Here is a 15,912-nt window from a genome sequence, read left to right as displayed (position 1 = left end):
CCTATTAAATTTCTAAGATAATATTTCCACTAAAACTCCCAACTACCTCCAAAGTTTAGGTAAGATGATATGTGTGTGTATCATTTATTCATTACATATATACATACATATATATATATATATACGATACACAAATACATAGAGGAATAATTTAAAAAGTGTTCACAAACCTCAAGTTTAGAAATCATTGTAATAACTTTCACTTACAAAAATCAAATGAATACTGTCAAGTTTTGTCAAAGGAAATGTTTCTTTTTATTTTTTTCTTTTTTAGATATGAATAGAAAGATGAGTAGGGTTATGATGCTCTAGTCTGTCTGATTTGCACTTGAACAAGGTTCTTTTCATTATATGTAGAAAAAATACATCCCCAAATATCTCCATATAGAGGCTTGGATCAGTTCTTTCTTTTTTTTTTAATTCAATTAGCCAACGTATAGTACATCATTAGTTTCTGATGTAGTGTTCAATGATTCATTAGTTGTGCACAACACCCAGTGCTCATCACACGTCACGTGCTTTCCTTAATGCCCATCATCCAGTTACCCCATCTCCCCACCCACCTCCCCTTCTGCAACCCTCAGTTTATACAGATCGTGGCTGTTAAGTACTTGCCTTCAAATCAACTGTACACATATTCTCATATCAACCTCTTTACTAAGAAGGTTCTCATCATCCAAATGCTCTCTTCCAGAATCCCCACCACACGACTATAACTTCTTCCAAATACTATTTCAAAATGTACCTCTTCTAAGAAGGCTTACTTGATTACTGTTTTATTCTGAAATTCTTTAAGATTTATATGCACTTTAAAATATATTAATTTGTACTTATTACCACATTGTGATTTACATCTCAAAAACAGTGCTCTGGCAAAAGTCTTCGCACTCTGATCCCTATATCTCCTGAAAGAGTCTCCATACTTGCTGAGGGGTCTAGACAACCTCACTTCATGAAATAGAGTTGTCCATAAACCAATGTAACTCTCAAAGTCACTGAAATCCAGTGCCAATTTAGCCACCTGTCATACTTATTAAAGAATGATTTTACCTAACCAAAATGCACTGCACTTAAAATTATAAAATAAAACATAAACACCATACTTCATTAAAAAGAATGTTTTTGCAATTTTTAAGAGCACTTTCTTGTCAGAACAAAATTAATGAAATCCTTTTGCATTCTACCCATTTTAGAACTGCTGTTGAAGACCTAATCATCTTTTCGTTTTTCATTTATTCATTACATTTTTTCCCATTCCAACTAGCATGAATTGAGCGTGGAGTATCTGTCAGCCACTCAGCTGGGGAATACAAAAATTACTAAAGAACAGGTCCTTCCCATAAATGAATGGAAGGTTAGGGAAAGAGACAGGATGCAAATACCAGGGGCAGAGGCAGATATGAAATGCTATTGGAGCCTGGGCAGTGCGTGGGAGTGCACCCAGCTCTGTATGGAAGGGTTTAGACAAAAGCAGATTCTTAAGGAAGAGGAGAAATTTGTTAGAGAGAAAACTGGGAGGGCATAAGGCATTCCAACATGTGCAAAGGTGATCAGGCTTGGCAAAATCTGTACAGCATCAAAAAAACCCAAGGTATATGGAATCATGGCATAGATGCTCATGTGAAATTAGTGATGCTTTTTATTTGTTTAGTTTTCTGTGTTCACAGAACTCTTGGTGAACAGACCTCTCTGCTCTCTCTTTCCAGGCAGATGTTCTGATGCTCTTATTCCATCTCAATCCAGAGCCACGCCCTCCCGGGACCCCATACTTCTAGCGCTTTGGTTTCCCTTCTCTGAGTAACATCTGATCTCACCATATACAGTCAATCATTCAGTATTTCAGATATGGATCAGCCATGTGTTGAGGAAATATAAGATACAGTTTTATGTTTTACTCCCAGAAACTTTATGGGATTGCCCCCTTCGCGGGATTACTTTATATTGTCTGAGGTACAACAACATACATGGGAAAGTCTATGAACAGGAACTCTCGTGCTCATTCCTGGGTCTTATCTAAGAGCTCATTACCCTTTTTTTCCTAGTTGCCCCTCCATACTTGCCCAGTTTGAAATTCCACTTCCTCCCTCCTCACTCACATGCCCTTTATTGTTTATCCTATCACTGACTACACCTCTCCTGTCACTATCCCACAAAACTGTGCCATTAGCTAATTTTAAGATTTCATTTTCCATTTCTCCTCCAATTACACTGATTTAAACATTAGGCATTGGGGGACTTTACTGTTCAAATGCTTTTATCTTTTTGGTTTCTAAGTACTTCTTGAAAGAGAGCGAAAAGGGGTTTCTGTTGTCCTGCATTAGTAGTTACAGCTGCTATCTTATAAAAAGGAAGAAGGTGAATATAATAGTTGAGGAGGGGAAAAAGAAAGAATCTGAATTCCAGAGTCAATGTTTCATGTCCTTCAGGGAGCCCAGAGTCTATTCAAACTGGGGTTCCCAGATAGTGCTGCCACATCACCTGGGAGCCTGCAGAATAGTGAGGTCTACAAAGACTTACTGAATCAAAATCTGTATTTTAACAAGATTCCCAGGGGATTCATATGCACATTAAAGTTTCAGCAGTGCTGGACTAAAGCATCCTATTCCCAAAATCATACCTAATGGCTTTTCTCTAATGAAAACACTTGCTCTCCTTAATTTCCTGATGATTGATTTCAAAATGTTCCTCGATTAAAAGCTTAAAATATAAAGCAGCATAGCCTACTAGAGAGATTATGTCCATATTCATATTTTGCTTTTGAGGTTGATCAGCTACCAATATAGAAAATATGCTGCCATTTCTCCAATAAGCTAGGTGTAAGTAGTTGACTTAACCACACCTTATTGATTCTGTTAACTACTTAAAAGAAAAAAAGTAAGTTTCACCAGATCATAGTTCCAGGTTCTTATCTTTGGTAAGTTTTAGTTACCCACTATTCCAAGTCACATATTTGGATTGGTCCCATAATTTAATTTTTGGACTTCCCATACAACTATCTGTATTTAGCCCATTCAGTTTGCAATCTGAACCCCAAATATACTATTTGGTCTGTATCTGTACTTGATCCGTATTATGTAGTATCTGAATATTTCAAAACTTGAACCCCACTAACTTGCCTTTAATCATCTCTTTCTCATCTCCAGAAGATGCCTAGTCAAATGTCTTCAAAGTTCAAGCAGGTGACATCACATAAAGTGGCTGAAAAAGAGCAATGTGACCTATGGCAAGTCAGAGCAGGAATCATTACTTTAAATCTCCCTGTTTTTTAGAAACATCTTAACATACTATAAAGTAAATCTTCTCTATATCTCTTGGATTTTTAAACTTAAAGCATTATGAACGAAATGAGCTGAAAACATCTCAAAACATCCCATACATTTGATTCCATATGGATCTTTATGCAGTATGTCCAAGATTACCACCTCGTAATGTCCTATCTTCATACCCTTCATTCCCACCTTCTCAATCTCTGCTGATGATCTTGCTTTATAATTTCACTGGGAAAAAATTGAAAGCATCCACATGAAAATTCGCTTCTCTTCCTCATCGAATACACCAAACTGTCTGCTTCTGAACCTATAGCCTCAGTCTTTCCTGTTACAATAAATGAGGTGACTTTGTAGTTATATTTTCTCCCTCCCATTGCCAAGTGCTTTCTCAACTTCTTCATTCTCATTAACCTACAAACATACTCTTAAAAAAATGAAAAAAAGCCCATATTCCCCTCTAGCAATAGGTAGTTTCCTTTCTTTAACCTCTTTCACAGCAACATCATCTTAAAGAGTTACTTGAAGTAACTTCCCTATTACCTCTCCTATTCTCTTCTTCCCACTTCAGTAAGACTTCCAGTCAGACCCCACCACTGAAATTACTCATATCAAGGTCATCAACAACCTCCATGTTAACAAAACCATTGTTGGCTTTTCTTCTTCATTTTACTCAGCCTCTCAACAATACTGAAACACTAACTTCTCCCTTGTTGAACTCTCTTCTGGCTTTTGGGACACCAGTCTACCCTGTCTTTTCCTCCAATCTTGCTGACCACTTTTTCTCAGCTTTCTTTGTTAATTGCTCCTCTCTGTTCAACCTCTACATATTGCAGGACCCCAGGGATCAATCCAAGGCCTATGACTCTTGTCCATAAAAATCTTCTCCTTGGATGATTTTGTTCGGTCAGTTAAGATGCTTCCTAATAACATCTATGTAATTTCCACATTTTTATCTCAAGTCCCACCTCCCCAATGACCATTAAAACCCAAATGAAGATGACATTTGGCATCACAATGAAGCTTGGCCAAAAAGATTCCTGATTTCATCCTCACCTACTCCTGTCTGCTTCTCAGAAAATGCTTCAACTATCCACCAATGTGCTTAAATAAAATCTGTGAACATCCCAGATTTCTCCTTATCTTTCACCCCTCACATTAAAGCTATCAACCAAATCATCGACAATGCCATCAAATCATACCTTGAAACGACCCACCTCTCCCCATCTTTACCACTATCACCCTGGTCCCAGTCACCATTCTCTCACACCCAGAATATAGCAATGGCTTCCTAACTGCCTCTCTGCTTTCAGCCTTAGCTATCCTTCAGACCACTCTCCATAATGTAGTCAGAATAATTTCTGAAATGGAAATTGACCAGGTCAATCCCTTGCAAGAAATTTTCCAATGGATTTCCATTTCACTCAGCATAAAATCCAAATTTCTCCTCACCTATAACCCAAAAGGGCTTCTGGCCCATGCTTATAAGTCTACCTCATTTTCTAACACTGCCCTCATTACTGAATAAAGTTCAGTCACACTAGCCTTCTTTATGACCCCTGAAAACCCCACTTCACTTCTGACTTAAGAGACTTTGTATCCAGTATTCCTTCTGCCCAGATCTCTGTATTTTTGTTTAGCTGACTCCTTCTTGTAACTTAGCTCTCAGCTCAAGAGACACCAACTCAGAGAAGTCTTCCCCAACTATCCAACAGGATTAGCTCCATCTCTATCTTTCTCAATCATCTCATTCTCCTTATTTTCATTAACTTATTGAACTTTATGTATCCTCCAGCATCAAGAACAGTGCCTGACACAAAAATGCTCAATCAGTATTTGTTGAATTAAATGCTTTCTCAAACACAAGTTTATCAATAACAAATTGGTTTAATCAATTATAAAAGCTTTCCTGTAACTTCTTAAAATTTTGAAGGCAACAGATACATAGGAAAAGAAGGAAAGGGTTACTTAGACATACTGTAATACCTGAACCAGACAATTCATTACCACTTGAATTTGTACATTTTCTTCCAATTAACTAAGATATTATATGTATGTATTGTACATAATAATATATGACATATATGTCAGTTTTATAAATATCTGGCTTTAATTGAATTAGTAAAAATCATTAAAAATATGAGAATTTAGGGGCACCTGGGTGGGTCAGTCATTAAACGTCTGCTTTTGACTCAGGTCATGATCCCAGGATTCTGGGATCAGCCCCGTTTCGGGCTCCCTGCTCTGTGGGAAGCCTGCTTCTACCTCCCCCACTCTCCCTGCTTGTGTTCCCTCTCTCTTGTGTTCCCTCTCTTACTGTGTCTCTCTCTGTCAAAAAAATAAATAAAATCTTTAAAAAAAATTTTAAAAAATATGAGAATTTAAATTTTAAATCATGTATAATTATTTGGTTGTATAAATTCCTAAAAGGACTGTGTAAGAGGACACAGCTGAATGATAGCAAAGAATGTTCTTTAACTCAATGTCACTCAATTATGATTATAAATTATTATAAATGATTATTTTGTTTTTAATGAAGGCATTTAGTAAAGGTAAAAAAAATACTCAAAGAAATTGCATTTTCCTATTGACCATCATTATAAGTGTGGGATATGTTTATTGAGTTGCATCTTCTAAAACTAAGTTAAAAAGTTTTGGTTAGAAAACAGTTAAGAGGGGGTGCCTGGGTGGCTCAGATGGTTAAGCATCTGCCTTCGGCTCAGGTCATGATCCCAGGGTCCTGGGATCGAGCCCCACATCAGGCTCCTGGCTCAGCGGGGAGTCTGCTTCTCCCTCTTCCTCTGCTTCTCCCACTGCTCATGCTCTCTCTCTATATATATATCTGTGTGTTTCAAATGAATAAATAAAATCTTTAAAAAAAAAAAAAAACAGTTAAGAGTGCAGATACCACCTGGCCCATAGAAAATGAAACACACGTGTTTGATGAATGAGTGAATGAATGTGCGTGCTCATTTTTTTCATCCCATTCTGCCCAGCTACCCTTGGACCACTATGACTTTACCCAAACTGTTTTATCAGACTTTCAATGTCACCTCCATATTGTTAAATTCAAGGCTCCTCATTTTACTTAATTTTTATAAGCGTCATCTAACAGAGCTGATCATCATTTCTGCCTTTCTTCATTTAGCTTCTAGGACATCATGCTCCCAGGTGTTTTTGTTGTTGTTATTGTTTTTTTTTTTTTCCTAATTTTCAATTCCCTTTGCTGTTTCTCCCACCTCTCTAACTCTACACCATAAAGTGTGTCAAGGGCTCACTTCTCAAACATCTCTATCTATACTCACTTCCTTGATGATCCCCTCTTTCTTCATGGCTTTAAATACTATCTAAATGCTGATAAATGCTAATTTTATGTTCCATGTTAGACTACACCACATTTGTCTAATTGCATACATGACAAATTCACTTGGATATTTAAGCTAAATCTTAAGTTTAATATGTCCAAAATTGAGCCCCAGCTTTCTCTACCAAAAGTTGATCTATCTACATTCTTCCCTGTATTAAAAATATGGTAACTCCAATACTTCTAGTTCCTCAGGCAAAAACTATACAGCCATACACCACATCCAAAATCTGTTAACTCCAAAATTAAATAAAGTCCTAATGATATACCCCATTATAAAGAATCTGGTGATTACTGGACAAGAACGAGGCCACCGTCCTGTTCTGCTTCTCATGCTAAAGGTCTCATCTTCCATTGTTAATAGAGGGAGTGAAAGAGTAGACTGGCTTTTTGGGAGAGGAGAGGAGAGAAAACCATGTGGGAAAACAGCAGGCATCCTTATCCTGGGAAGTGAGAAGGCAGAGGTTGGTTTCACCTCCTCTAATCTCTTGGAATTTGTTGGCAAAATGGGTATCAAGTAACTGGGTGACTTCTGGGATCTCTGTAACCATTAGGAAGCCACTACAAGTTGAAAGATACAGAATCTTCCCCATTGATCTTTAAACTAGAATAGAAACACCATCCATTTTCAAAAAACTGCAGCCAGGAATTGACTGGAATTAGATCTTGCATTAGATGCAGAAACTCCCAGCCTACTGGCTGCCTAGCTCACCAAGGCAATTTCAGTAATCTTGCAACACGGCTTCCTTGAACTTTTCAAGATTGATGTTATGATTACAAAGGGGTTTTAGTGTGTATTCACACTCTTGCCACTTCTCACCACCTTCGTGGCTACCAGTTATCAGTATTAGATGGATTATTGCAATAGCTTTGCCTCCCTGCTCACACTTTTGCCCCACCTTGCACCCCCTAATTTCTGTTCTCAACAAAGCCAGATGATTCTGTGTAAATTCAAGATCATACTATTCCTCTGTTTAAACAGTTCAAATGGTTTCTTACTGCTCAGACTGAAAGTGAGTTTCTACAATGATCTAAATCTGTCCTTCTCAGTTAAATTTCTGATCTCATTTCCTACATTACTTCCCACCCTCACTCTGTGTCAGCCACATGGGCAATCTGTTGAGTATGGTGATACAGGGTCTTCACACCTATTCCAGGCAAGAAAGAATGTTTGTTGTGTTTACTTCTGGGTCCTAGTGGTGCCTGCCATAGAGTAACCTCTGATATCTGCTGAATGAAGGAATAAATAACAATTTCAAAATTTTGTGGCATTTTCTGGCTTTGAGTGCTCCATTCTCCTCCTAAAACTACTTGTCTTCTCTTTCCTTTCTGCCACTTTTAGCAAGATAAAAAATATGCAAACATGGAACTTTGGGTAAATGAGTTATGAGGCCATCATTTCATTACCTGTATTTATTCTGGATATATGTAACAGGTGGCAAATAATGCCAGAAAATATAGATTTATGAGAATAAACAGAGCAACTCACAAGACAAAGATCACTCTTTCAGGTTTGGATTCAGGCTACAGACAGAAATAGGGCAGAAACCAGACTAGCTTCACGCTGTTTAGCAAACTAGGTTGTCTCATGTCCAGTTTCTATGATTATCTGCTATACTAAAGTACAGGAAAAAACAAGACCACTAACAACTTAACTTCCCATGTTAAACATGGCCTCAGAAAAAATCTAAGCGACAAACAGGAACCAAGTTATTGCAACATGCACCATGGACCAAAAGTACCACTGGTTGTTTGCCTCAGAGCCTCTGGTTGCCTAGCAAAAGGAGAGGTATTCAAATGTATTTTGTTCTACATTCGGGAAAGTGCTATGCCAAGGTTCTACCCATAGTTTCGCCCATATGTCAGGTGAGAACAAGCAGGCACAGCCACCAAACCTCCCAGCAGAGTGTCTGTCAACAGTTCCCTAAAAGACATGGAAATAGTTATAATAGCGGAAAATGGCTTATATAATTGGCCCATGTGTCCTTTTTCAGGTAAATTGTTCTGGCTGCTAAAGCACATTCTAGACTTATGTACACTTTGCATCACAGTGAACTACTTGGGATTTCAGTCTATAGTGTTTTAGGGGCTCTATGTTAAAAATTTGTAGCAAGAGGTAAATACCCATTAACTCATTTTAGTATTTGAATTCCAGAATATTTGAATATATTTATTATTATCTCAGTAGCTCCATATTACAGGATAATTTTTAATGTACTATCAATATTTTAAATATTGAATTATTTGAAACATTCATTCCTTCATCTCTAGCATTTCCAGTTTCTATGTCAATATCTCCAGTGTTGCTGATATCCTACCTTCCAGAAACGTTATTATTTTAATTCCTCTTTCTTACCTGTCCTCACATTTATCTCATATATAATCTCTATTTTTCCACCCATCCCCTTCATTCAACACATTTGTTGAACCATCAACAATATTCAATCAAAAAAAATATTTACTAAGCACTTCTAGGCATCAGGCACAGAGTTGTAAACAATAAGGTAGGATGCTTACCTATCTAGAAATTTAAAATCTTGGAAAGGAAAAGAGACATGTAACTATTTAATTGCAACAAAACAGTTAGACTTTCAATAAGTTTGAATAAAATATTTGAGGAGCACAGAAGTAGTGCTCCTTCTGTGGAACAGAGGAATGGGTGCACCAGAGAAAGCTCTGCAGAAAGACAACTTTTGAGCTTAGTCTTGAGTAAGAGATTATGAGGAAGGGACAGGAAGCACAGATATTCTGGGCACAGAAGAAACTGATGAGCAAAGAGGCAAAGAGACATGAGGAAGCACAACCATCTTTAAGAACAGTGAAAATAGGGGCGCCTGGGTGGCTCAGTCGTTAGGCGTCTGCCTTCGGCTCAGGTCATGATCCGGGGGTCCTGGGATCCGGCCCGCATCAGGCTCCCTGCTCGGCGGGAAGCCTGCTTCTCTCTCTCCCACTCCCCCTGCTTGTGTTCCCTCTCTCGCTGTCTCTCTCCCACTCTCTGTCAAATAAATAAATAAATAAAATCTTCAAAAAAAAAAAAAAAGAACAGTGAAAATAGTTCAGTGTGAACACAGATCAGGATATACACAAGGGAGTTGAGGGCCATGGGCAGAATTGACATGATGTGCCTCCTTTTATACATTAATCAAGGTGGGCTTCAACTTGTGAGCTTCCAGAAGTTAACAGAAGTTTTGCACAGCTGAGTAACAACCACAGATTTGTTTGAGGAAAAAGACAGATTTAGTAACAATGAGGAAGGTGGACTAAAATAAAAATAAAGTAGGAACAGACTGGTATAGTCTGTTGGGTGAGAAGCTGTAGTACCAATCTTGAGGTGAGATAATGAGCAAAGGTTAGGATGAAATGGAAGAGATGAATTCAAAAGACATTTCTGAGACAGGAGCTACAGAATTTGGCAAGTAACTGTGTATTTATGTTTGCGTGCATATGTTATATGAAAGTGGGAAGAAAGAATAAGAGCATGGCAAGAGTTGGGGGGATGGGACCAATTTTCTGTTTTGTGGCATGTTTTGTTTTGTTTTGCTTTGCTTACAGAAAACTGAGCAGATGTTGATGAGATCTACTAAGAATCCAGGAAAAGAAGTAGGATCATGGGCAAGGGTGGAGGGAAAAAGGTAAGGCAGTTCATTTTCTTTTCAGACATCTTAAGTTTGAAGTAACTGTGGAGTAATACCACAAGATGACCCATATTTCCAGTAAGAAATATGAAAATGAAGCTCAAAGAGAAGATTGTTACATAGAGATATAGATTAGCTATGGACTATACACCATCAATATACGGATGGTATTTAAAGTCAAAGGAGTACATAACATCCTGTAGGAAAGGAGAAGGCCAAAAGGAAAAACCTAAGAAACAAAGTTTTACAAGACAAGCTAGAAACAAGAACACGTTGATGAAATAACCAGAAAAATAAAACAACCAAATGATAAGGTGAAAGAAAACCCATGGAAAGGAAAGACCTGAAAAAAAGAAAGTATGTGCAACAGTCAAATGTCTTATCTCCTTTCAGCTTGTAGTTTTATTCTTTACACCAATTTTACCATTGAGAAAAGCAGTGCCCAGAATGGTTGCTGACTGTCAGGGTTCACATACCAGCAAGCAGCAGAGGCAAAGGTGAACCTGCTGCTATCGAGGGCCAAAGCTAGTTTTTCCTTTAAAAATCCATTGCCTCTTTCAGCAACAGTTTCCCTTGGTGACCCAAGAGCTCTAGTTTCTCAACTTACCCAAAATTAAATATGGGTAATCTTTCTTTTTAAAGGCTTGTCTAAAGTAAAAATCTGTAGGACTTCTTCATTTATGAGCTTTCAAAAAGAAAGCCAATTAGGGAGCCTTTCCAAGCATCACTGGTTTCAATAATCAATAATTCATTTCTCCCTTTCCTGATTCTGCCCCAGGTCTGTGCTTTCCTCAACCTACTCTTCTTCTAGAAGTTTCCCTGGAAGCAGCACTTGCCTGTTTCTCTTCCTCTAGTTGAGATACGCCCTCCACTCTTTGCCACAATTCAGGGTCCTGACCACCTTCCAGGAATAACATAAACCCCATCCTCCCCACTGATTAACTCTCACCATTAGGAATAGTCCATCATTGGTGCTCCCTTGGCATTATTCACACACTTTAGCAGAGAATTTTATGCCCTTGTTTACTTGAACATTTTCAAATGTGTCTATTCTTTCTTCTCAATCAACCTATAAGCTCTTCAAGGGAAGATGTGGTGTTCCAGAGTCAATTTTTAACCCTATTAGTTAAATGATGATAAGAGTAGGGGTAGGGATGTGATGTTAATAAATGTGGATGTGGTTGGCTGCCATTGGTTCAAGTACAAAGAGTACACTAACATGAGCACCAAGCGTAAATAAGGTAACTGGCTAGTGACATGCAGTGTACAAGTAGACAAAGTGGTGGCACTTCTAGGGTATTGCGGATTTTACAGGAAATAGCTCTTTAAGCCAAATTTTAATTTTGCTGTCTCAGAATAAATACACTTTTATTTTTTTTTAAAGATTTTTTTTTTATTTACTCATTCGAGACACAGAGATACAGAGAGAGAGAGAGAACATGAGCAGGGGGAGAAGCAAGCTCCCCGCTGAGCAGGGAGCCCGATGTGGGGCTCCATCCCAGGACCCTGGGACCATGACCTGAGCCGAAGGCAGACGCTTAACCATCTGAGCCACCCAGGTGCCCCAGAATAAATACACTTTTAAATAACTATTTGAATAAGTAACATTTTCACAAGGTTGATCAACATCCATACTTCTACTGCTATGTAATACATAAGTCAACAATATTTCACATAATATAGTATTGTTCTTTTAGACCTTCTCCTTAAATGTGTATTCTAGAAAACGTGTTCCAGTACAGTTGGGCAATGAAGTCCTTTGCAGCCCAGCTAATGGCCAAGACACAGTTCCAGTGCTAATAGTATCTAAGGGCAACACAACATAAACCCTGGCTGGTTTCTAAATCTACATTTCAAGGATAGAATGAAACCAGTGAAACTAAAAAGAAACTCCTATAAACACCCCAGACTAGACATCATACAATAGGCAGTTATTTTCTTTGGAAGTAAGACATGAAAACGAATCACAGAACTGTTCTTTCATTATTTCCATATTACTTAAAAAACACACAAATATTCTCAGGTTTCTTTTTGTGGGTTCAAACTCCCAAGTTCTTCCTTATTTTAAATAAAGCAATGGAATACCTATCCACATGAAATAAGCATAAGGTGGCCTACTTGGAAAGGCTCCATAATTGGCTCTTGCTGTTTGAAAGCTCACAAATGAAGAAGTCATAGAATTTTTTACTTTGGACAAATGCTTTAAAATACAAAAAAAAAAAAAAACGAAATGTGAGACATTACAGATGTCATAGCCTGCAAAAAATTTTTAAAAGAGCTAACAATTTCCTTAAATATTTTATTTAAACACTATGGGAAGACATAAAATTAACTATCGGTCATAGTCACATTTACTAAGACCTTACAATATGCCTGATAATGAGCTAAACTTTACATAGGTCATCTCATTCAATCCCCACAACAACCCTCTGAGGTGAGTACACATGCTAGACATGAGGGAACGGAAACAGAGAGAAATTAAGTTGCCCTAAGTCACACAGCTAATGGGTATCAGTGCCAGAATTTAAACCCAGACTGCCTGATTGCCAGGCCCTGATTCTTAACCTCTGATGAGTTCTCTTGAGAGCTACCTACTTTCTTCAGGGTAAATTTTTTTTTCTAGTGAAAGCTAAAATAATAAGCTATACTTTGTAATGGATAATGTGAACTTAGAACTTCCATATATCATAAAAGTTGCCTAGAGAATATCCATCGGCACTAATGTGAATACAGAAAGAAGAAAACCAGAATGCATTAAAATTAATACCCTACAACGTATCCAAAGGAGAAATGCGATTCTCAAGGTTCACTGTATAAACGTTGCTATCACCAATGATTACTTATCAGTTTTTGCTAGTACATTCCTAATTTTAGTGTAATAGATATTTGAAAATTTTTCTCCATATTTAAGGTATAGAGTAATACATTAATGAGTAATACCCTAATAGCCTTTAAAGAATAAGTTTGTGGGATGCCTGGTGGCTCAGTTGATTAAGTGTCCGACTCTTGATTTCGGCTAAGGTCATTATCTCAGGGTCATGAGATCAAGCCCCGCGTCCGACTCCACTTTGGGCAGGGAGCCTGCTTAAGATTCTCTTGCTCCCTCTCCCTACCTCTCTACAAATAATAATAAATAAAAATAATAATAATAATGTAAGTTTGTTTCCCAAACTTGTTACTTTATTCTAAAAATAAATATGAGGTTATTATGGATAAGTCACATATTTATTTTAATCTTTGTCCAGGCTTGTTTTCACATGTCAAAGTGCACAAATAAACCCACAAGAAAAAAAAGTCATTGCCAAAGCACTGCTTAACATAAAGCAACCACAGAAACATACCCTTTACAGTGGGTCATTTACATATTGGTAAGAAGCAAGGACCCATTGGAAAGTTATCAACAATCCAGAAAACTGCTTTAAATTATTGGTCCCTGATTTTTTCAGATCCACCATTCATAAGTTCCATCAGTTAGGAATTAGGAAGCAATTGTTCTACTAAGTCACTTAAAAGCAAATGTGTCAGCTGTTCAGCATTTTCAGTATAGGAATCTTCCTGGTAAGAGTAGAATTTAGGACTTTTAGTAGGAACATTGCATCTGAAGATATTTAATTCTACTCTGAAATTCAAAGAGCTCTTAGAATAAAGGGAACACTGATAAAAAAATATGCAGAGGAAGATACTCCCCAAGGAAATCTCTTTTTTTTAAAATTTCATACAGGACAAATGGTAAAGATTAAATAATAGCATGAGGGAATTTAACCAGGAAGACTGAAAGCATTAATAAACATTTTTTGTACATACCATTTGAAAAATTTCCTTACCATATACTGCATATTAGATGCTGTTGGATACACCTGACTTCGTAATTTGTTATGAAGGTCCAAGATACTCTGCATGTCATTGTCTGTGATGGCCCTTTTCCCTCTTTGCTTGGCCATCCACCACTCACCATCCTCATCCATGTACTTTTCCAAAAGTTTCTCCAATAAAGTAGCATTAGGAACTACCATGGCTGGAATTGCTCTAGCCATGAATAGCACTGTGGTTACTCTGAGCCACTCCTGCGCCGTACACTTCATAATGAATGATCTCAGGATTTCCCCGGGAAAATCTCCAAGACAGGCTCTTCCACTCCTTTTGGCTATCACGACATGCAGTGTGATTAAGGTGAAAATCGAGGCAGATACTAATTTTCTAATAACAAAAGTAAAATAACAGTTACAAAGGAAGTGTGACAGTTTGATTTGTTTCTATAATGCCAACAAATGGACATGCACTTTTTGAAATACATATCTCCAATCCATTTTTCCTCCAGAGGACTTTTCACATTGCGTTATTTTCACAAAATAAGCAACTATATGTACCAAGATAACATGCATGAGGCCAAAATAAATGGCAAAAGTAGCCCCGAAGAGTCCAAGTCTGAAATCAATTTCTGAATTGAAAGGCTTTAGATGGCTATATATTACATATAGCCTGCAAAGGGTATTATCTACCTACAGGGTTTTCTATCAGTCTAGAGGTCCATGTTTCTCTGTATTAAGGTATTATTTTATACCAGTGTCCTATATCCAGTTCGCAGACACTCAGAATGTCCACAACATGCTGAAATTGAGGTGCATGTTTTAAAGTACAAAATGTCATTCATTCATGTATCCATGGGTACATCTAGAGGGCCCACGGAACTAATGCCAAAGAATGGTCTGGGAGGAAGTCTCCTCTTAACCAGGCGCAGGGCAAGAAGAATTCAATCATTATTTCCTGGGAAGTGTGAGCCCAGCCTGTGGCCCGCACCCGATAGAGCTAACAGTTCACCACTAACTTCAGCTTTTCCTCCCACACGCCGCAGGCGCACACTCTTCATAACCCAAACGGAAAGCGCGCGACCGGAGGAGGAGGAGGAGGAGGAGGTGAAACCCACAGTCACTTGAAAGCACAAGCATCCGCAGATCTCCATCGCTGCAGCTTTCCAAGCAGCCCACTCACCCTCCGTGTCCGCCCATTCTCTACAAGTTGGCTTTTTTTTTTTTTAAGTGGGGTTTTGGAAAAAAAAAAAAAAAGTAGATGGGAAAAGGTGGGAGCCTAACGACGCGGCGATGAGTTTTAGAAATGCCCTTACCTCTCCAGCGTGAAGTTCCCTACGAGAGCGGAGCAGAACACCACGGCCGGCCTCCCGCAGCCGCCCCAGCCTGCGCACGCGACTGCACACACACAGTCGGGTCGGGAAGGACCGGGACGCGGCGCGTCCTGGGGCGACGAGGGCGCTGACTGAGGGTGGACGCAAGCCTGGGCCTTCGCGGCTCCGTTAGGTCCTGCAGCAGGCGAAGCGCTCCGAAGTTAGAGCCTGAAATTCGGGCTGAAAGGGAGCGGCCCGGCTAGCTAGCCAGGGTGGGCGCCCGAGCTCCTGCAAGCGCTCTCCGCAGGAGCAAGGGGCGGGGACAGGAGCGGGGCTGGGAAGCGAAGGCCGGCGGCGACCTCGCGCTCCCGCTCGGTGCAGCCGCGGTGCGCAGAGCAGGCGCCGAGCGCTTCCGCCGCTCCCGCGAGCTCCCGGGCATTTATTGCGGTCCCTGCGCGCGCACGTGACGTGAGCGCCCCTCCTCGCCCACCCCCACCTCTACCCAGCTTGGCCCGCTGCCTGCTGCGG

General features: G+C 39.1%; 1 protein-coding gene across 1 annotated transcript in view; it reads right to left on the bottom strand.

Moving 5' to 3' along the window:
* Positions 1 to 15,431, bottom strand: part of CRISPLD1 (cysteine rich secretory protein LCCL domain containing 1) — a 44,216-nt gene extending 28,785 nt beyond the window's left edge. Inside the window, exons 1-2 of the mRNA XM_021688278.1 lie at positions 15,388 to 15,431; positions 14,090 to 14,409 (exon numbers count right to left, since the gene is read on the bottom strand). Coding sequence (XP_021543953.1) covers positions 14,090 to 14,347 — 258 coding nt within the window. The 5' untranslated portion in view covers positions 14,348 to 14,409; positions 15,388 to 15,431. The remainder of the gene's footprint in view (positions 1 to 14,089; positions 14,410 to 15,387) is intronic.
* Between the last annotated feature and the right edge of the window lie 481 nt (positions 15,432 to 15,912).

The sequence above is a fragment of the Neomonachus schauinslandi genome, chromosome 4 (assembly GCF_002201575.2).
Source record: "Neomonachus schauinslandi chromosome 4, ASM220157v2, whole genome shotgun sequence".
Classification (NCBI taxonomy): domain Eukaryota; kingdom Metazoa; phylum Chordata; class Mammalia; order Carnivora; family Phocidae; genus Neomonachus; species Neomonachus schauinslandi.
The sequence above is the reverse complement of the archived record's forward strand: the minus strand, read 5'-3'. Positions and strand labels throughout refer to the sequence as shown.